Source organism: Ovis aries, chromosome 11 (assembly GCF_016772045.2).
Source record: "Ovis aries strain OAR_USU_Benz2616 breed Rambouillet chromosome 11, ARS-UI_Ramb_v3.0, whole genome shotgun sequence".
Classification (NCBI taxonomy): Eukaryota; Metazoa; Chordata; class Mammalia; order Artiodactyla; family Bovidae; genus Ovis; species Ovis aries.
In genome coordinates this window covers 55,394,118-55,414,029 of record NC_056064.1, presented here as the reverse complement: position 1 = coordinate 55,414,029, position 19,912 = coordinate 55,394,118, and the positions used below count along the sequence as shown (strand labels likewise).

The following is a 19,912-nucleotide window of genomic DNA, read 5'->3' as shown; positions in this document are numbered from 1 at the left end:
ACTGCAGCACACCAAGCCTCCCTGTCTGTCACTAGCTCCCAGAGTTTGCTCAAACTCATGTCTGTTGAGTAGGTGACACCAACCAACCATCTCATCCTCTGTTGCCTCTTTCTCCTCTTGCCCTCAGTCTTTCCCAACATCAGGGTCTTTTCCACTGAGTCGGCTCTTCTCATCAGGTGGCCAAATTATTGGAGCTTCAGCTTTAGCATCAGTCCTTCCAATGAGTATTCAGAGTTGATTTCTTTTAAGATTGACTAGTTTGATCTCCTTGCTGTCCAGGGTACTCTCAAGAGTCTTCTCCAGCACCACGGTTTGAAAGCATCAGTTCTTTGACCTAAATATGAATGAACTCTGGGTGGCCATGCCATTTATTTTGAAACCGCTTCCCAGGTGGTGCTAGTGGTAAAGAACCTGCCTGCTGGTACAGCAGGTTTGATCCCTGTGCTGGGAAGATCCCCTGGAGGAGGGCATGGCAACCCACTCCAGTATTCTTGCCTGGAGAATCCCATCTTCCCAGGGAGAGGCCTGGCGGGCTGTGGTCCGTGTTGTCACAAAGAGTCAGACGCGACCGAAACAACTTATCATGCAAGCCATTTATAGTAGTTTTATATAGTAGTTTTAAAATTTTTTTTAATTAATTTATTTTTAATTGAAGGATAATTGCTTTACAGTGTTTTCTACAGTAGTGCTTTTTAAATTTATTTTTAACTGAAGGATAATTGCTTTAGAATGTTTTATACAGTAGTTTTTGAACCTAAGGACCGGAATTAATATTGAATCTCTTACAGTTGAGTTGAATCTATTACATTTGGCCCATCGTTTCTGCCTGTTGATAGCTTCTTGGAGCTTGGCTTTGATCTCCTTTCCAGGCTTGTGCTACCCAAGAATTTGATTAGCATGCCGTCTGTTTCCTCACCCAAGTCACTGATAAAACTACTGACTAGGATGCCACCAAGGACAGAACTCTGAGACTTGTGATTAAAAACCTCCCTCCCTCCCGCATCAGTCAGCACACTTTGGACACCGCTGTTTAGCTGAAGTCCACCAAATTGTGTTTTTGATGTGTTGGGTGTGCCTAGAATGCCACCAAAGTTAACAGAGAGGTGTGGACAGCCAGCTCCTCAGCTAGTCCTCAACCTGAACGTTGGGTACCCACTTAAGCTCTCTTTTTAAAAAAGAAAATGGTTTGTTTACTTTTGGCTGTGCTGGTCTTGGCTGCTGTGTGCGGGCTTTTTGTTTTCTCTAGTCGAGGTGCCTAGGCGTCTCACTACAGTGGCTTCTCCTGTTGTGGAGCACGGGCTCTGGACGCACTTAGTTGCCCTGAGACCTGCCGGATCTTCCCGGAGCAGGGATTGAACCCATGTCCCCTGCGTTGTCAGGAGGAATCTTATCCACTGGACCACCAGGAAAGCCCCCATCCCTTACTTAGCTCCTTTTGATGCTGGTTCTGAGCCTGGCAACAGGAATCATCCACCACTTCATTTTCATCTCCTCCTTTGTTGAGACACTCATCACAGCGAACCAGGGTGATTGTCATTTTCTTCTAACTCTTCTGCCTGTAATTTCTTTCCCTTTCTCCTCTGATCCATTCTCTACCCTCTTAAAATCCCGAGACCTACTCAGAGACCTCCAGTGACTCCTCAGGGTGCCTTTGTTGCAAGAGTTTCTGATTTCCCTGTCCTGTGTGGCCCTTCATTTATTTCTTCACTCTGACTTACCCAGGCCTTCTCCTCTAACCAAATAGGTCAGCTCACTGTCTTTCAAAAAGGCTTCTGCATTTCTTCCTCGGTGCCTTGGTTGGACTCGTGACCCTTGCTTAGGTAAGTCTTCCTCCTACACACCTGTTGGCAATTCTCGTTTAGTGTTTCAAGGCCAACTTGAATTTTAGTTATCTTTTTTTCAGAATAGCCCAAACCACTGTATTTTAAATCCCTGTAGGGAAGGGACCTCATCTTACAGTTCTTTGAAAACAGGACCATTCGTTAGACTTACCAAGTATCTGCCATTGTAACACACTGTCGGCCCTGGATAAATGCTTCATTATCCTTCTCTTTTAGATCGGCCACATCCGGCATGTGCCAGGCATTTTAAAGATCGGCTATACCTCAGATTCCACTGTACATTCTGAGAATCAGCTCTATGGAAGCAAGTCTATTTTCATACAATAAAACATACCTGTTTATCAGGTTGGCCAAAAAGTAAGATGTTGCGAAAAACCCGAACAAATATTTTTGCCAATCCCTTAAGTATATAGTTCAAAGAATTTTGACAAATGTATACATCCCATAACCACCACTCACAGTCACAATATTAAACAAAAGATCTCTGTGTCGTTTGTGGTCATTCCCTCTCCCTGACCCCAGGCAACTCCTGATCTGCTTGCTGGCATGATTGATTAGTTTTTCCTGTTCTGAAGTTTATGTGGGCTTCCCAGGTGGCTCAGTGGTGAAGAACTCACATGCAGTGTAGGAGAGACAGATCCAATCCCTAGGGCTAGAAGATCCCCTGGAGAAGAAAATGGCAACCCCATGGACAGAGGAGCCTTGTGGGCTACAGTCGGTAGGGTCGCAAAGAATCAGACACTAAATGACTAAACAACAACAATAACTTTTATGTAAATTGGATCACACAGTAGGCACTCTTTTGTGAGTGGCTTCTCTTACTCACCAGATGTTTTTGGTATTCAGCCACATTGTTGTGTGTATCAGTTGCATGTATGTGTTTGTTGCTGGGTAGAATTCCATCATGTGCATTAACCATAACATGTTCATGCATTCACCTGTGAGTGGTAGTTGTTCATTCGCTGGGTCATGTCTGACTCTTTGCGACCCCATCGACTGCAGTACACCAGGCTTCCCTGTCCGTCACCATCTCCCGAGGCCTGCTCAGACTTGTCCATGGAGTTGGTGATGCCATCCAACCATCCTATCCTCTGTCATCCCCTAATTCTCCTGCCTCCAACCTTTCCCAGGATCAGGGTCTTTTCTAATGTGTTGGCTGGCCAAAGGTGGCCAAAGTATTAGAGCTTCAGCTTCAGCATCAATCCTTCCAGTGAATATTCAGGATTGATTTCCTTTAGGATTGACTGGTTTGACCTCCTTGCAGTCCAAGGGGCTCTCAAGATTCTCCAGCACCACAGTTTGAAAGCATCCATTCTTCGGTGCTCAGCCTCCTTAATGGTCCAACTCTCACATCCATACATGACCACTGGAAAACCATAGCTTTGACTGTATGGGCCTTTGTCAGCAAAGTAATGTCTCTGCTTTTTAATATGCTGTCTAGGTTTGTCATAGCTTTTCTTCCAAGGAGCAAGCATCTTTTAATTTCATGGCTGCAGTCATCGTCAGCAGTGATTTTGGAGCCCAAGAAAATAAAGTCTTTCACTGTTTCCATTGTTTCCCCATCTATATGCCATGAAGTGATGGGACTGGATGCCATGATCTTAGTTTTTTCAGTGTTGAGTGGACATTTGCGCACCTGTGAGTGGATATTTTGCATTATTCCAATTTGGGGCTACTTTGAATGAAATTGCTATGAATATTTTTGAGGGTGTATATTTTGATTACTTGGTCATTTAATAAGTGTTTATAGTTGGCCCTTGAACTGCATGAGTCCACTTATATATATATTTCTTCCACTGAATACGAACCAGAATGCTACATAATCCATGTTTGGTTGAATCCATAAAGGCAGGACCATAAATTGGAGGGCTGACTGTAAAGTTACACGTGGACTTTCCACCACACTCCGAGGATGAGGTGGTGGTGTCAGAGGTTGGTGCCTCTAACCCCCGCCTTTTTCAGCCATCACCTCTACTTTATCAGAGGCTGCCAAAATGTTTTCCTAAGTGGTTATACCATGTGATAGTCCCACCAGTAATTTTCAAGTTTGTGTCCTCACCAGTAGTAGGTACTGTCAGTATTTTTCATTTTAGTCATTTTTATGGATGTGTGTTGGGCTTCCCAGGTGGCGCTAGTGGTAAAGAACCTGCCTGCCAGTGCAGGAGACATCAGAGACCTGGGTTTGATCCCTGGGCCAGGACAATCCCCTGGAAGAGGGCACTGCAATCCACTCCAGTATTCTTGCCTGGAGAACCCCATGGACAGAGGAGCCTGGCGGGCTACAGTCCATAGGGTTGCAGAGTTGGACATGAGTGAAGAGACTTAGCACACATCCACGTATGGGTGTGTATCAATATTAATACTGTGAAATAGGTATCATCACTCCCATTCATTGAACAAGGACACTGAGGCTCAGAGAGGCAGGTGATTCGCCAAGGTCATTTGGCACTTGGCACATGATGGAGCCAGGATTTGAACCCACCGGTGTTTGGCTTTGAAGCCTGTGGGTTTTTTTCACCATGGGCGGGGAGTAGACCTGGCCCTTTAAGGACACAGCTACTGGTTTCGAATTAGGCAGTTAGGGCCGGCTCTCTCCCAGAATCCCATGTATGGAGTGATGGGAACACAGAGACTCACAGAAGAATGTCGTGCTCCTGGCTGCCCTTTCGGAGCTGCTGTGGTTCCAGCTGGCCGCACAGTCATCTCACCCTGGTAGTGTTGGCGGGGAAGTTGAGCAGAATCTCCGCCTGGCTCCTGATGCCTCTCTCTGTGCGGTGACTGCCTCTTCCAGCCCCCGCTGGGACGGGCTGTCATGGGGACCTTGAGCTGTCCTTGTAAACAGGGCCTGGGTGCCCGAGTCAGAGCGGCCTCTGGGAGATGTGCACTCAGCCTCCCCAGATCCCATGTCAGCTGGCTGCCTGTGACCTCTGGGACTGTGAGAGCCCTGCTTGGCAAAGCAGAGGGACGGGCAGACTCAGCCATGCAGGCCCGTGAGGGATCAGATGGGAACGTGGGTCAGATTTAGTGCCTGCGGCACATGGGCCTCCTGCGTGGGGTCCTCTGGACACAGCTTTTTTTTTTTTTTTCAATTGTTTCTAGACAGTTCTCCTGGGCTTCTGAGCAGCTCCGCTTAACAAGGCTGTGCTGTCGGCCACAAGAGAACTGTTAGAGAGCAGGTTACTTTGCTCTCTCCGCAGCTAATTGGTCTTCCCAGGTGGCGCTAGTGGTAAATAACCCGCCTGCCAATACAGGAGACAAGAGACGTGGGTTCGATCCCTGGGTGGGGAAAATCCTCTGGAGGAGGTCACGGCAACCCACTCCAATATTCTTGCCTGGAGAATCCCATGGACAGAGGAGCCTGTCGGGCTGCAGTCCACAGGGTCGCAGAGTTGGACACGACTGAAGCAACTTAGCCTGCACGCACGCATGCAGGCACTCTTTACGCAAACACTCATCTGAAATTATAAAGTGTGAACGGGTGAGGGTCAGGGATTATATGGGGAGGGAGGAGGAGGTGAGACTAGTCTTCAGTTTCCACATCATTGTTGCCTTGGACCCTTCAGCCTGGGGCACCTGCCCAGGTGAGCACTGCCCCGTTGACCAGCTGCGAGAGAGGCCCGCGTTTGCATACGGTGTGTTTCCCACAAGGTGGAGCAAGCAAGTCTCGACCCCGATCATCGCTGCCACTCTCCACCATTTGCCTGATTATTCCGGTTGTATCCAGATTCCAGTTTACCTTCACTTTTTTGGGGGAGGGGCTGCACCGTGTGACATGCAGGATTCCTAGTTCCCTAACCAGAGATCGAACCCACACCGTCCGCAGTGGACACGTAAACACTGGACCACCAGGCAAGTCCCATACCTCCTCTTTTAAAGAGACGAGGAGGGGCTCCTCTGGTGGTTCAGTGGTTAAGACTCTGCACTTCCACTGCGGAGGTGTGGGTCCCGTCCTTGGTTGGGGAACTGAGATCTCGCATGCCATGCAGTGCTGCCAAAAATAAAGAGCTAATGAGCCACGGCTTTTCCTGCTCGCTGAAAGGAACAAAGCGTACATGCCTCCAAAAATGAGGGTTAAAAGAGGGGAAGCTTGCAGCCCTCCAGCATCCCCTCCGTAGCCGTCTCCCTCCTGACTTCACAAAGCTGCCAGCTGCCAGGACAGGCTGGGGCCCAGCGGTCAGGGCACCGTCTCCTCCACATCCTGCTCGACTGTTGAGGTGATCCTCTTGTGTTTCACAGAAGCAGCCCCATGGGACCTCTTTCTTCTTTTTTTCCCCCAGATGTCACGGTGACTGTGACAGAGTCACTGGGGTTCGTACATGTTGCAGAGGAACCTTCCTTTCGGGGGTGGCCACCTTCCTCTGGGCATGCCTGCAGTACTCTGGGCCCATGGACCTGAAAGAGAAGCACGAGGTAGGCCGTGATGGTTGCCCTCCTGGGGACTGTGCGTTTCTGTTGGACTTTCCGACCTGTGTTTGCCTGAGAGGTCCTCGTGAGGGCGCTTGACACTGAAAGTGAGAGGTGGGGTGTGTGGTTCTGGGGCTTCGAGCACGTGATCTGATCCCTCGATGAGGCTATTGACGGCCGGAATGCACAGACTCCGGGAGCTGGGACTCAAGGGCAGAGGGTGGACCAGTGAACGTGGCCACGTGGAGCCGGTCCCCGATCGGGGTTGGGTCCCAGCCAGTTTCCACTCCTCGCCCAGGGCTGTGTAATTTCACTTGTTTGCTGTCTGCCCCAACCTGCCGAGCCGTGTTGAGTATTGTCCGGCGCCCTCTCTCTGGTTAGGGAAGAGCTCCCCAGTCAGACTCCAGGCGCAGCTGCTGAATCAGCTGGGGGTGAGCCCCCCGGCGGTCCAGGCGGCAGGCCCCCACCCGCAGCCTGACTTGGGCACCCCCAGCCTCCACATACACCATCTTTACGCAGAGCTAGATTTGTCCTCGATCTGAGCACCCCTCTCCTGGGATGAAGATTGCCCTACATCTCTGCCTGGACGCCAGTCTCACATTCCTACAGGTCCCCCTGTCTCTGACCTCCTGTCTCCACTGGGTGGGCAGGGAAAGCTACCCCAAACGCAGAGTTGACCTTTTTTTTGTTGCTCCTGCTTAAAAGTCATTGTGTCGCCTGCCAAAATCTTTACTGTGGGGTCCAGAGCCCTCCACACGCCCACTTCTGCCCATTGGCCCAGCATCCCACACCTCCCCTGCCTTGCTGTTTACCACTGATAATTCTTTTTCTGGCGGGGGGGGTGCTGTGCAACCTCTGGGATCTTAGTTCCCTGAACAGGGATCAGATCTGTGCCCCCTGTTGTGGAAACACAGAGACCTAACCACTGGACTGCCAAGGAAGTCCCACCACTGGTAATTCTGAGTGCTTTAGAGTTTGGGTACACACTTCGTGTTTAGGCTGTTACCTAATCCCCTTCCCCTCCTTCTCCTGCCAGGCTTCTACTTTTCTTTCATTCAAGATCTGGTTTAAGCATGACCTTCTCCAGATACTTCCTCATCCCTTCTTCCAGCATTCACAGCCCCTCCACCGTCGTACTTGCTATGCCGTGTTGACACCATCTGTCTGTCCCGCTTTATCTCAGCGTCCCTGGCTCCTAGCATAGAGCCTGGCATGTAGCAAGGGCTTAGTAAATATTGATTGACTTGAACTTACGATAGTGATCTTCCTGCCAAAGAGACCTTGGGAGGTCTGGGGAAGGAGCCGTGGGTCCACACACTGGAACCTGGCTGACTGCGGACATGTTCAGCTCCAGGAATCACGTGCCTCTAGATGGGCTGTGAACCAGGCTCGTGGACCTGAACTTAAGGCCTCTTGCTCACAGAGGCCTCTGGCTGCTGTGCAGGTGTCCATCCTAGCCGGGATTGGCATGCAGGCAAAGCTCCACTTCTCCCACCCCCAGCCTGGGGGCAGAGCTGCTGTGTACAGTTGCAAGGGCCCTGCACTGCTCAATTCCAGGGAGCGCCCTCCCTCCAAAGGTTACGATGTGGTGATGAGGTGGCCTGCCTGGGTGAGGTTGAATGTCCCCAAAACAGAGGACAGTATCTTTCTCTGGTTCCAGCCTGTGGCTGAAACATTCATTACTATTGAATCAGGGAAATAGATTTCTGTGGTCCAGGGGCTGGCTTCTCTCTCAAGCCCAAAGAACACTTGTGAACCCAGGCTGGATGCCTTTTGTTGGGGAGGCTTTTCCTTCATCCTCTTGTTTTTCTTTCTGGATAGATGTTCTCCTGATCTAGAAAGCACCATCACCACCATCATCAATTGTATTCATGGAATGCTCCCTGTGGGTTGGTAGAGCTCTAGGCCCCAGGGCGGGGGGTGGGGGTGGGGTGGAGAGGGGGGTGGGGTGGAGAGGGTGGGTGGGGTGGAGAGGGTGGGTGGGGTGGAGAGGGTGGGGGCGGGTGGAGAGGGTGGGGGGGTGGAGAGGGAGGGGGGGATGGCCTTTGGCTTACAGACAGACTATTCGAGGAATTTATAGGGTAAGCAGCTAAGTAATAGACCTGATGACGTTTCTACCTGAGGTACCTTGTGAGTTGTATAAATGTGGGCTTCTAAAGTGGATCCCTGGGGCCTCCAGTGGGAGTGGGTGAGCTGACATACTGGGAGTTGTTGGTGAGGTTGTCTGTCGTTGCCTGGCAACTGTTTGGCTGTTGCCGGTTGATCCTTTGCATCTCGCCCCCCTCCTCTTTGTGACCTACCTGTCCTCAGTGTCCTCGGGAGGCACCCCTCTCCCGTCTCCAGCCCGTGGTGGACGTGCCATTGGCAGTGACAGTCTGGGTCTCTCCTTCCCAGATGCAGAAGTTCCCCTTTCACTTGCTGCAGCGGACAGTGTTGGAAAGGGGGGACCAGACACCGGAAGGCTGTGCTGGGGGCTGTGGAGCACCTGGGTTGGACTCTATGGGTTGTTGCACAGGAGAGACAGTGCTTGCTTAGTTGTGGTTCCCCCAGAGCAGTGTCTTTATAGAAAGCTAAAGGGGAGTGTGCCCTGGGAGCCGGGGCTGGGGGTCAGGAGTCTCCCGGGCACTTTGCTGAAGCTGCTGCCCAACACTGGAGTGACTGCCTCTGAAGCCAACCCCTCCTCCCCCTTCCTCCTCCAGGAGACTTCCTGCCCTTAACCTCCGGATAGCCCAGGCCCTTCCTTTCCTATCCCCGCTCAGCTCTGGGTTTGGCGGGGCCTGGGGTGGGCCCCCCCACCCCCATCCCCACCCCCACCCCCACCCCACCCCCACCCCCGGTGAACTGTGCTAGAGTAGGGGGAGGGGAGAGGCTGGCTGCAGAGGAGATGGCATTGTCTAGGAAGCAGGGCCCTGGAGAGACTGTCTCAGGTCCAGCCCGCGCTCAGGTTTTGGACCTGTTAGGCCGTTTCCTCTCCGCTGAGGTGTTCCTGCCCCAGCCTCAGGGTGGCCTGGAGGGAGGCAGAGAACTCTCCTGTCCGCTCTCAGGGTCTTTTGCCCCCATGTCATCCAGGGGGTCCGTTCTGACAGCTTCCTGTGTGTCAAACTCAGGGTCCCGGAGTGATGCCCAGGCCCTGAATGGAGCCCCAGGAGGTCCCCAGTCCCCCTTTTCTTGCGGGGACGAGGCCGGTGTCCTGTCCCAGCAGCACCTGGGCAGGAGTATCCGCGTGGAGTTGGTGGACGGCTGCTGGCTGAGCTCTGCACTGGCACCGATGAGTGGCCCTTGGAGGCCCCCCACCTGGTGGGAGGGAGTTTGGCCCATTGTTGGGATCCCCAGAGGCTTCCTTTCAGGGGCTCTTCCTTCTCCCTCTCCGGTCCCCTGGTTTCTGCCCTCCTGGAAGTCAGTGCTCCGGTTTTCTCGATTGTCAGTCCTCTCCCCTCCTCTAGGATGTGCTGCTATTAATAACTCTCAAGTCCCCGCTCCCCTCCTTCCCGCAGCTCTAACAGAGGAGAGGGCTGCGGTTGGCATGGCTCCATGCTGGAGTGTCAGGGATCCGGGGGACTCCCCGGTAGGGCCCCTCACCTCGCCCAGTGACAGGGGCCCCAGGAAAGGGATTTGGGCGGTGAGAGGCCAGGTTCTCCTTGATGCGGGCAGCTGCCCTCGGGGCTGCGGGCCTACAGCAGCCATTTCCTGCCCAGCCTCTCCTCTGGTGGGCGCCTCCCGACCCCCGGGCTCCCCGCGGTGCCTCCCCTGCTGAACGGGCCAGCCCCCGACATCTGGCAGAGCCCCTGCCGGTCCCCCCTCTCCCTGCTCCCTCCCCCCCACCCTCCAGCACCGGCAGCCCGGCCTCCGCCTCCGCCTCCTCCCTCCCTCGATCTGCAGCATGACTGGGAACAGGCTGAATTAATCAGCAGATTGAAGCTCCACTCCGCTGCTGCCGCCGCTGCACCGGCTCCTCCTCGCTCACACGCGCTCCAGCCCTCTCCCCTGTTCTCCCCTGCCCTCCCTCACCCTCTCCGTTTCCCGTCTCCTTCTCGCCCTCCCCGGGGGCGGTGTTGGCAGCCCGGTAGCTGACTCGCTTGTGGCCCAGGCGCTGCCCCATGCTCTTTAAGCGGGCAGAGCTGTGGACGGCCCCGCAGGGCAAAGGCGGCAAAGTGAGTATGCCGGCTGGGCTTGACAGCCCCGTCCTGCCCGCCCAGCTTCCCCGCTTTGTGTTGGAGGCTTTGGATTAATGGTGGGGTCGAAGGTGGAGGCTGGACCTGCATTAGAGGGAGCAAGGACCGTGGAAGGAGCCTGGGAGTGGGAACCATGAAGCCGGGGTGTGGAGCCGCCCATCCAGCCCCTGAGTCACCCACCGTCACCCAGAGCGTGACAGGAGCCCGTGTTTCCCCGTGGGGCACCCTCTCATGGCATGCCGGGACCCGGGTCACCATGTACAAGGCTTGGATGCCAGCCCGTCCTCGGGGCCCTGAAGGAGGCGTCTCTCGCTGGACCACATGGGTCTTGAGACAGGAGCCACCAGGGCTGGGAGGGGGAAAGGGTTTCTTCCTGGATCTTGTCCGCAGGAGGTGAGGAAGAAGATGGGCGAAAGTGCCTGGTCCGTATGAGGAAGAGGAGGAGGGGCCCCTGCTTAAGGTTTTGAGTAGCTTGTCAGTGAAGTCGATTCCGGTCTGTCTGGCCCAGCTCAGATGAGGTTCGTGGTGATGCTTGTCATATGTCCTGGAGGACGTGGCCTAATCTCTGTTCCGGTGATTCCAACATCGTGGAGTCCAGCTTTGGGTCCCCTGCCCGCTGCACCGGCCATGAAGGCCGTGACCCAGGGGACCTGGCAGAGGGTCAGCTGGTTCTGATTAGCGGTTTCGTGCTGTGGCCGAGGCCAGTTCATCATTGGTCCACCTGAGCCTAGGGGACCTTGAGTCCACTTTTTCCCGAAACAGGTCAAACAGGAAGGAAGACGGCTGCTTTGCTGAGGGAACTTCAGAGGAGTCCTGACCGGGGATGCTTCTGGGCCACCGGAGAAGCCTGACACGGTGGCACAGGGCAGCCCAGGTGTACTGGCTCTTGAAGCCTCATTAGACTGACCCAGATGCCTAGCTCTGGGCCCTGGGGAGCGGATTCGGTTCTGGAGCAGGTTCCTTGCGGTTCTGGTTGGACCCATCACCACCTGCTGCTCCCTGAATCCCTGGGCCTGACCCGTGTCCTCCTTTGGTGATGAGATGGAGAGGGAGTGAGGGGTGTGATGGCGGCCCTCCTGAGCGCGCCCCTGCTGGGGCCTCAGGAGTGGAGGCCTGGAGGCCGAGCAGCTCAAAGAGTGGGACATGGTTGCTTCTGCCCAGAAAACCTCAGTGTCGGGGAAGAAGCAGGGCTGCCCCTCCGCTCTGGCGTGCCTCCTGGAGGTGCCTGGGGGCAGGGAGGAGGAGCCTCTGAGCACCCCCCCCCCGGGACAGGCTCTCCGCTTGGCCTTGGACAGAGAGGAGGAGACCTTGGATAGAGTGCGTGTGGCCTGGGTTCTTACCTCTCACCCCAGCCCCAGCCTTGCACCGAACCCGCTGTGGGTGCCCAGCCTCACTCGGTGCTTTTGAGAAGGGCCGCCGTGAGCCTTTTCTTTGACCAATTTCCTCCGCTTCATTTCTTACACCTCGTGGGTGGGAAAGCCTCGGGAAAAGCAGAGAAGCAGTGGTTTTCCCCACGCCCGGGCTCTCCTGCTGGAGAGGGGGTTGTCATCGTGCCTCCAGTGCAGCCACAACAGTTGGATCTGCGGGCCGTGGATGGCCGACTGGAGGGCGGTGTTGGGCCCTGGGGCCTCTGTGCGGGCAGGCGCTTTCCTCAGGAGGCATATAATTACAGTGGCTCATTTTCCCTCTGCTGTGTTGCCTTTAATCGCCAGTCTGGAGTGGGTGCTCCAGACCAGACACAACATGCGGGGGGCTGACTCATGGGGGCTCCGTGCTCACCTGCCACTGCCTGGGGAGCTTCTGCCACCCTCTGGCCCCTCCTCCTACCCCTGGAGGGGAGCAGATTGCAGGTTCCAAGAACCTGGAGGCAGAGAAGGAGCTAAACGATTGCTGGGTTGGGGGCTCAGGGGGTTTGGGGTGCCTGAAATAAGACAGCGGGTACAGGCCAGCCGCAGGGCAGGCGGAGGGCAGTTGCCAAGTGTCCACGGTCTAAAGGTCCGGCCAGAGGAAGGCTGCGCCCCGGCTGCTCCCTTAGCCTTCCTGAGCCTGGCACCCGTTCCGGCCCAAGCAGCTCTCCGGGTGACTCCGCAGCCCCATGGGCTTTGTCAGCCCTTGCTTTCTCCTGCCCTTTGGCGCACAGCCTGTCCACCTCTGCCAGCCAGCCCTCCCCTGCCCGCAAGAGGTGTACTCACTTTAGTTTCTGGAGACCTGGCCCAGGCAAGTCCACCCTGGGAACTCGCACTCCCTGCTGGGGAAGGGAGTTCAGAGGGTTGAGCCCAGAGGAGGATGGGGCAGGGGAATGATAGGCGGGCCTCCCAGACTCTTCTTCCAGGGTTTTCCGGTGATGAGAGGGGCAGCCATCCCCCTCTGGGGCCAGCCCCTTGGCCCTGGACAGACCCCTGGTCACCCTTTGCTTTTTTCTCTCTCCTTCTTGCCCCTGGAGGCTTTCTTCCCTCCAGCCAGGAGTCTAGGCAGAGGTGCTGGCCTTACCTGGCACTCCTTTTTTTCTGGACCATGGGCTCTCGGCCCGGATCCCTGCCAGAGGGAGGTGTTTACCCTTAAGGGGGTGCCAGCTCCCTGCCTGGAGGCCCATTTCTTCCTGAGCTGAAATAACCAGTTCTTCCCTCTTGGAAGAGGCAGGTCTCATCTCATAATCCCCCAGAGCCTCTGTGGAGAGCAGGATGCGGGGGGGGGGGGGGGGAGGGTGGTTCAAGCAAAGGAGCTGGGAGGTCTTTGGGTGGTACCCGCTCTGGGGCCCGTTCTCACTGCTCAGGCTGAGAGAGAGCTGGCGACAGGCCCGCGGTGCCCAGTCTGCAGCCAGGGGATGCCACCCCAGGCCATCAACCCCTAGTGGTAGAGATGTGTATCTGGTGAGGGGCTAGGCTGCCATGGCGTGGAGGGAATATGGAGACCCTCAGGGAGGAGGAAATCCAGAAACGTTAGTGGACAAAGTCAGGGCAGGACCCCGAGGGTAGGAGCAGAGAGGCAGGGCTGTGAACCCGGGCAGCCCCACTGGCTTAGTGACACTTGGCCGGGACCCATTGGATAAACCCAGACCCTTTCTTGGCGCCCCAGGGCTAGGCCTCCCCTCTCCTTGCTCAGAACTTTCCCTGGTGAAAGCCCTCGTTGGTGCTCTTCAGGTTGCCCTGGGAAAGACTCACTGCTCCCCCAGGCCCTGTCTTCCCTGGGGGCCTTCTTTTCCCCTGGACCCCCAGCTGGGGATCTGTGCCTCAGATCCACCCAGGGTGGGCCTCACCTCCAGAAGTATTGATGGGTAGGTCTGGCATGGGGACCTGGACCTGCACGTTTGTAAAAGCTCCAGGCAGTTCTGCCATAGGTCCTGGGTTGGGCTTCCCAGGTGGTACTAGTGGTAAAGAACCCGCCTGCCAACGCAGGAGACACGAGAGATGCGGGTTCTATCCCTGCTCCGGGAAGATCCCCAGGAATAGGAAATGGTAACCCACTCCAGTGTTCTTGCCTGGAGAATCCCATGGACGGAGGAGCCCGGCGGGCTGCAGTCCCTCGGGTCACAGAGTCAGACACAGCTGAGTGGCTGAACACTTGACAACGCTGATTAAGGTGTCCTTGATACCAGTGAAGCTACATGCACTTCATGCTACGTTCACTCATTCACTCACCAAGTATTCATTGAGCCGCTGCCCTGTGCTGGTGGGAGAGCACAGACATGGAAGAATTCACCACCTGCTTTCAAGGAACTGGCTGGCTGGCTGGTGGGGGAGCCAGACAAGTAAGCCTATGCTGCCGGTGCCCTTCGGTGCTGCCTGTGAGCCAGGTCACCCTGCAGTGCCGTTGGAATACAAGCCTCCCCCAGTATGTGCAGCCCTGGGTTTTGGGAAAATTTCCCAGAGCGGGTGGTGGTTGAGCCGAGTCTCAGAGAAATAAGAGTTGTCTGGGGCAGGGAGTGTGTTCTTGGCTAGGAAAATACAGGAAGATGCTGGCACATGAGCTCACGGAGCTGGGTGTGTGGCAGGAACAGCAGGAGAAGAGGCTGGAGAAGATCCCAGACCATGCTCAGGAGTCTGGGCTGGATTTTAAAGGGAAACAGGGTCAGTTGATCAGATGCACTCTCCCTGGCTGGGATGGAAGGTAGGGACTGGGAGGTGGGAAGGGGAGGCAAGGGTTGAGGGGAGGGGCTGAAATGCCTGGGTGAGGGTAACTTGCAGGAGGGCTACTGGCCTTGGTGGGGAGAGCTGGGCGGTAGTTTCGGGGTTTTGCACGTGTCGACTCACAGATACCTATGAAAGAGCTGTGGATCAGTCAGAAACGGGTCAGAATTTAGGACAGTGGTCAGGCTAGTGGTCAGATTTAGGCATTGGAAGCTTATTGCTGGCAGGCGAATCCCTGTGGCTGATGTTGCCCTGGAAACGTTCACAGTGTTGTGGAGATGTCATAGGAGGGACTGCGAGGTAGGCGGACAGGACAGGGGAGGCGAGAAGCCCGGGAGAGGGGGTCTCGCTGGCAGAGGTCCGTGCCTTGTTCCACCCACCCTCAGCGAGCGGGAGCGCGGGGCGTGGTCAGTACAGGCCCTTTCCTGGAAGCAGCCTGGGAGCAACCTTGCTCTGAGCCTGCGTTCTTCTCGCTGTCAGTGTTACAGTGGCTTCCCTTTAATGAACTGACAGTAACAGAAGTTGGTGGGGTTTTTCTTCTTCATGGTTTTACTAAGGAGAACTTTAAGCTAGTACCTCTAGGTTAGTTCTCTTCTCCCCCGCTTAGAAAGTGAAAGTTGCTCTTTGCGACCTCAGGAACTGTTCAGTCCATGGAATTCTCCAGTCGAGAATACCAGAGTGGGTAGCCTTTCCCTTCTCCAGGGGGTCTTCCCGACCCAGGGATCGAACCCAGGTCTCCTGCATTGCAGGCGGATTCTTTACCGGCTGAGCCACCAGGGAAGCCCCTCACACTTAAACAATCCACATTTTCCAGCCGGAGAACTGGGAAAGATGGCCACAGTGCAGTAAGGGGAGCTGGGCGGTGAGCATGGCCCAAGTGGTACTGGGCTGCTGATGGCGGTGGATTGGGAGTTGAGTGAAAGGAGAGTTAGAAGATGCTGAGCCTAGAAAGGTGTGTTTCTGGCCTTGTTTTATTTTACTTTTTGACTGCCAGGTGGCCTGCGGGATCTTAGTTCCCTGACCAGGGGTCAAACCTGTGCCGTCTGCATTGGGAGCGTGGTGTCCTAACCTCTAGACTGTCAGGGAAGTCCCTCTAGTTTTGTGTTAAACTGGGCTTTTGAATGATCAGGGGACTGTGTACCTGTACATCTTTTAGCTCGGTGGGGAACATGCTCATGACCCCTACCGCTTGCCAGGGAAGGGGAGGGAGGGCGAGGCCTTGGGAGGAGGGATGAAGGTTCTGGGGAGGCGGGAGGGGAGGGGGCCTGGGCCTCCCGTGGGATGCCGAGCGCCACCCCCCTCCCCTCTAGGGCGAGCCGCCCTTGGCCCTGGGCCTGTCCACCCGGAAGGCCCTCAGCATTCTGAAGGAACAGCTGGAGGCAGTGCTGGACGGACACCTGAAGGAGCGGAAGAAATGTCTCACGTGGAAGGTGACGCGTCCTCCTGGGAGCCCAGAGCCTAGCTGGTGTCCTGGTCCATGCACGGGTGGGAAAAGAATTTCCAGACATGAGGCAGAATGAGAGGAGAAGAAAGTTTTCTAGAGTGGGAGACGCTGTTAGCATAGCAGGCCGGCTCGAGGGAGAGCCGAACCCTTTCAAAGGCTGGCAGCCAATTTTTATAGCCTCAAGACAGAGAAAATTCCTACTGGAATGATGGCATTAGGTAATGGGATGCCATAGGGCTGATAATAGGGTGGGTATTTGACCTAATATGGAGTCAGGGGACTGGCCAGTTTAGATCTGGAGGCTCATGGCAACAGTTGCTATGGGGCTTGGTCAGTTTCAGAGATTTTCATCCTGTGACCCTGGTCCAGGGCTCCACACCCGTGGCCGTGGTATAGGGCTCCACAGTTTGGGATGGCGGAAAAGCTTGAGAGGCCCATTCTCAGGGCTGGGACTCAGCTTGTCCTCCTGGGCAGCATGACCCAACCGAGGCATCCCTAAAAATCAGAAAGGAGTCAGGGTTCCTTTCAGAGTGATGTCCTGACCCCCAGCTGGGACTGAAGCAAGGTGATGGAGGCAGCCACAGGGGGCGGGATCCGCTGGGCTGGGGAGGAAGGCAGTCAGATCCTAGCAGGTCAGAGGGTCCCGGCCCCTTCCTGCCCCCTCCCTTGTCCCCCGGCCTCTTACTCCCCGGCTCCTCCCCCAGGAGATGTGGAGAAGCAGCTTCTTGCACCATGGGAACCGCTGCTCCTGTTTCCACTGGCCGGGCGCCTCACTCATGCTCCTGGCCGCGCTCTTGCTGCTCGCTTGCTGCGGGGGCCAGCCGGCCGGCAGGTACACAGCCCACAGCCCTGGCGGGGGTGGGGGTGGGGGGGTTCTTCCTGTCTCTCGCAGCACAGCATCTGGGCTTGTCTGTCTCCTGTCCCCTGTACCCACCTGGGGAGACAGGGAACTGCCCCCCGCAGTCAGAGCCTGGGTCAAGTGGGAATCTGCTTGGCCAGCTGCTGTCAGAAGCAGAAGGTAGTGGGGAGGGCAGCATGGGGCCCTGGGTTGGCTGGGCTGCAGAGCACCCCCACCCCCACGCCGGCCAGGACCCCCAGGACACCCTCCCCTCTCACTGCCAGCCGCGGGGTGGAGCTGGGGAACGCCTGCGCGCTCTTCCTCCTGCTGCTCCTCAACCTCATCCTCACTGGGCGGCAAGACCGGCTGAAGCGTCGGGAGGTAGAACGGAGACTACGGGGCGTCATTGGCCAAATCCAAGGTGAGGCCGGGCTGGGCGCAGACCTGCAGAGGGGCCAGTGTTGGAATGAGGGGCGCGGGTTGATGCAGGACTTCCGGGGAAGCGAGGAGAACAGACCCGGATCCCGAGGTGCGTGCTGGATCCGGCTGGTGTGTGTGGAGCTCCGGGTGAGGCTGTGTCCCACTTTCCACCTTCATCAGATGCCCTCAGGGATGGCAAGGAGGTCAAGTGGCCAGATGCCATGTACCCAGACCTCCACATGCCGTTCGCACCATCCTGGTCTCTGCACTGGGCCTATAGAGATGGACATCTCGTCAACCTGCCGGTCAGCCTGCTGGTGGAAGGAGACATCATAGCTCTGAGGCCGGGCCAGGAATCCTTTGCTTCCCTGCGGGGCATCAAGGTAGCTGGGGGCTCCTCTCCTTCCCTGGAAATTGTGGGAACGTCCACCAGCAGTGGTGGGAGGGTCCCGGGGCTTAATCCTGACGCTTGCTGCCCAGCTCGCGGGTTTCCTGGCAAGCGCTCTAGGAAAAAACGGAGAAAACCTGGAACATCTTTCTCTTCGTCATGTTCTTCCTTCTCTGTGATCCTCAAGTTGCTAGGAAACCCGTCCCCCAGGCTCTTCCCACCCTACCCCAGGTGACTCCTTGCTCACTGATGGTTCTTAACCTGGTGAGAGGTCTCTGCATCACTGGAATAGTCGAGGAAGAGTGGCTTCCCCGGGACCCATTGATTACCCTCCCCCTGCTCCCCCATCTGCGGCAGGACGACGAGCACATCGTCTTGGAGCCGGGAGACCTGTTCCCCCCTTTCTCGCCGCCCCCGTCCCCCCGGGGAGAAGTGAAGAAAGGGCCGCAGAACCCCCAGCAGCACCGGCTCTTCCGTGTCCTTGAGACCCCCGTGATCGACAACATCAGGTGGGGGCGCTGCGCTGTCCCCCAACCTCTCCCCCCAGAGCCTCCCCCCTGTGAGCCGTGAGCCAGCTATGGCGACAGGAAGGAGCTTGGTTCGTACCTGGGCCCCTTAGAGCAGGCATCTGCGGGGCCTTCGCTTTAGCTTCTTGTGAGGATTCTTTTTTTTTTTCCAGTTTGTTTGGCTATGTTAGGTCTTAGTTGTGGCTTGCAGGCCCAGTAGGTGCGACACGTGGGTTTAGTTTCTCCACGGCATGTGGGATCTTAGTTCCCCGTCCAGGGATCGAACCCACGTCCTCTGCACTGCAGGGTGGATTGTTAAGGAAGTCCCTTTCGTGAGAATTCTTCAACTGGATGATTGACCCCCTCTCAGTCTGGACTCTGAAGGGACAGCTTCAGAGGTGGCCATGGGCCACAGTGGCCAGGAGGCCATTCTCCCAGGGCCAGGGCCTGGGAGGGGAGCAGGGAGCTGCAGGACCCAAGGCTCGCCCGAGTGTAGGACCATCTCTTTCTGCAGGTGGTGCCTGGACATGGCCCTGTCCCGCCCGGTGACCGCTCTGGACAACGAGAGGTTCACGGTGCAGTCGGTGATGCTGCGCTACGCGGTGCCCGTGGTCCTGGTGTGTGCGGCCGGGCCATGGCAGAGGCAGCAGGGGGCCGGGGGCTGGGGGACCCTGGGAGCCAGACTCAGGCAAGCCTGTGAGCAAAGACAGGAGGGTCCAGGCGTGAGCTGGCTAGTGCCGGGGGTGGGGGAGTGTGAGTGGGCAGAAAGTGGGGTGCCTTAGAGCCTGGGTCCCCCCTGGGGTGAGGCATTAAGGCAGCATCTCTTCTGTCCCCAACAGGCCAGCTTCCTCATCACCAATGCCCTGCGCTTCATGCTGAATGCCCCGGGTGTCACCACCTGGCAATATACCCTCCTCCAGCTGCAGGTAAGACCACCCTCTCCTCTCTTTCCACAGAGACTGGGTCCCCTCGAGGTGCCCTGACTGCCCCTCCCACCCCCAGCCCAGGGGTCTCCCAGACTTCCGCTTCGGAGCGCCTGCTTTCCTTTCCCCCTTCCCACCCGCTGCCCCGAGCGGTCCCTGTTACTCGGGAGGGCCCCAGGAGCCTCATTGGGGCTCGCTCTTTCCCAGGTGAATGGCGTCCTGCCCATCCTCCCCCTGCTCTTCCCGGTCCTCTGGGTCCTGGCAACCGCCTGTGGAGAAGCCCGTGTCCTGGCCCAGATGAGCAAGGCCTCCCCCAGCTCCCTGGTCAGTTGTTCCGGGGCCTCGGGGAGGGGGTGTGGGACAGTGCAGAAAGAGCCAAAGACAGGAACAGAAAGGCAGAGTGGGCTGTGCCCCCAGCAAAGAGGGCGGAAGTGCGGCCGCCCCACCTCCCGCCCTGAGCCCAGCACACGGCCCACCCTGGGCAGCTCTTTGAGGGCTCCGCCTCTCTAGCCAGCAGGGTCTCCAGACCAGGCCCCGGGGACGGCCAGGTGTCGATCTACCCTTGCTCTCAGCAGACAGGGGTTCGGGGCTGCCTGGTGTCCTTCACCGAGAGGTGCGAGACCCCCACCCGCCGGCTCCGAGGCCTGCAGGATGGTGGCAGTTTCCTCCCCAAGTCTCACTCCCTCTTCTCTGTGCAGCTGGCCAAGTTCTCAGAGGACACTCTCAGCAGCTATACAGAAGCCGTGTCCCCTCAGGTACCCTCACCCGGATGGATGCTGGCCCTGTACCCCCAGCCCAGCTCCCCCAGGCCCCTTCTGGAGCCCCTGGGTACCCCTGCATTATGGCCTT

The 19,912-nt window shown here is 56.7% G+C and overlaps 1 protein-coding gene across 12 annotated transcripts in view; it reads left to right on the top strand.

Annotated features, from left to right (window-relative positions):
- The window catches only part of TMEM94 (transmembrane protein 94), a 35,451-nt gene that overhangs the window by 6,257 nt on the left and 9,282 nt on the right, over positions 1–19,912 (top strand). For 4 of the 12 annotated variants that reach the window (XM_042256370.1, XM_060395864.1, XM_042256368.1 and 1 more), the window contains exons 2-13: positions 1,745–1,820; positions 2,058–2,198; positions 6,119–6,251; positions 15,855–15,974; positions 16,693–16,820; positions 17,111–17,247; positions 17,427–17,629; positions 17,992–18,143; positions 18,655–18,757; positions 18,980–19,066; positions 19,271–19,387; positions 19,762–19,818. In XM_042256370.1, the coding sequence (XP_042112304.1) occupies positions 2,140–2,198; positions 6,119–6,251; positions 15,855–15,974; positions 16,693–16,820; positions 17,111–17,247; positions 17,427–17,629; positions 17,992–18,143; positions 18,655–18,757; positions 18,980–19,066; positions 19,271–19,387; positions 19,762–19,818 (1,296 nt within the window). In that variant the 5' untranslated portion in view covers positions 1,745–1,820; positions 2,058–2,139. Of the gene's footprint in view, positions 1–1,744; positions 1,821–2,057; positions 2,199–3,282; positions 3,480–4,438; positions 4,554–6,118; positions 6,252–10,151; positions 10,397–15,358; positions 15,497–15,854; positions 15,975–16,692; positions 16,821–17,110; positions 17,248–17,426; positions 17,630–17,991; positions 18,144–18,654; positions 18,758–18,979; positions 19,067–19,270; positions 19,388–19,761; positions 19,819–19,912 lie in introns of those variants that run through there. The other 8 variants (XM_060395866.1, XM_060395870.1, XM_042256378.1 and 5 more) reach the window with 6 other exon arrangements.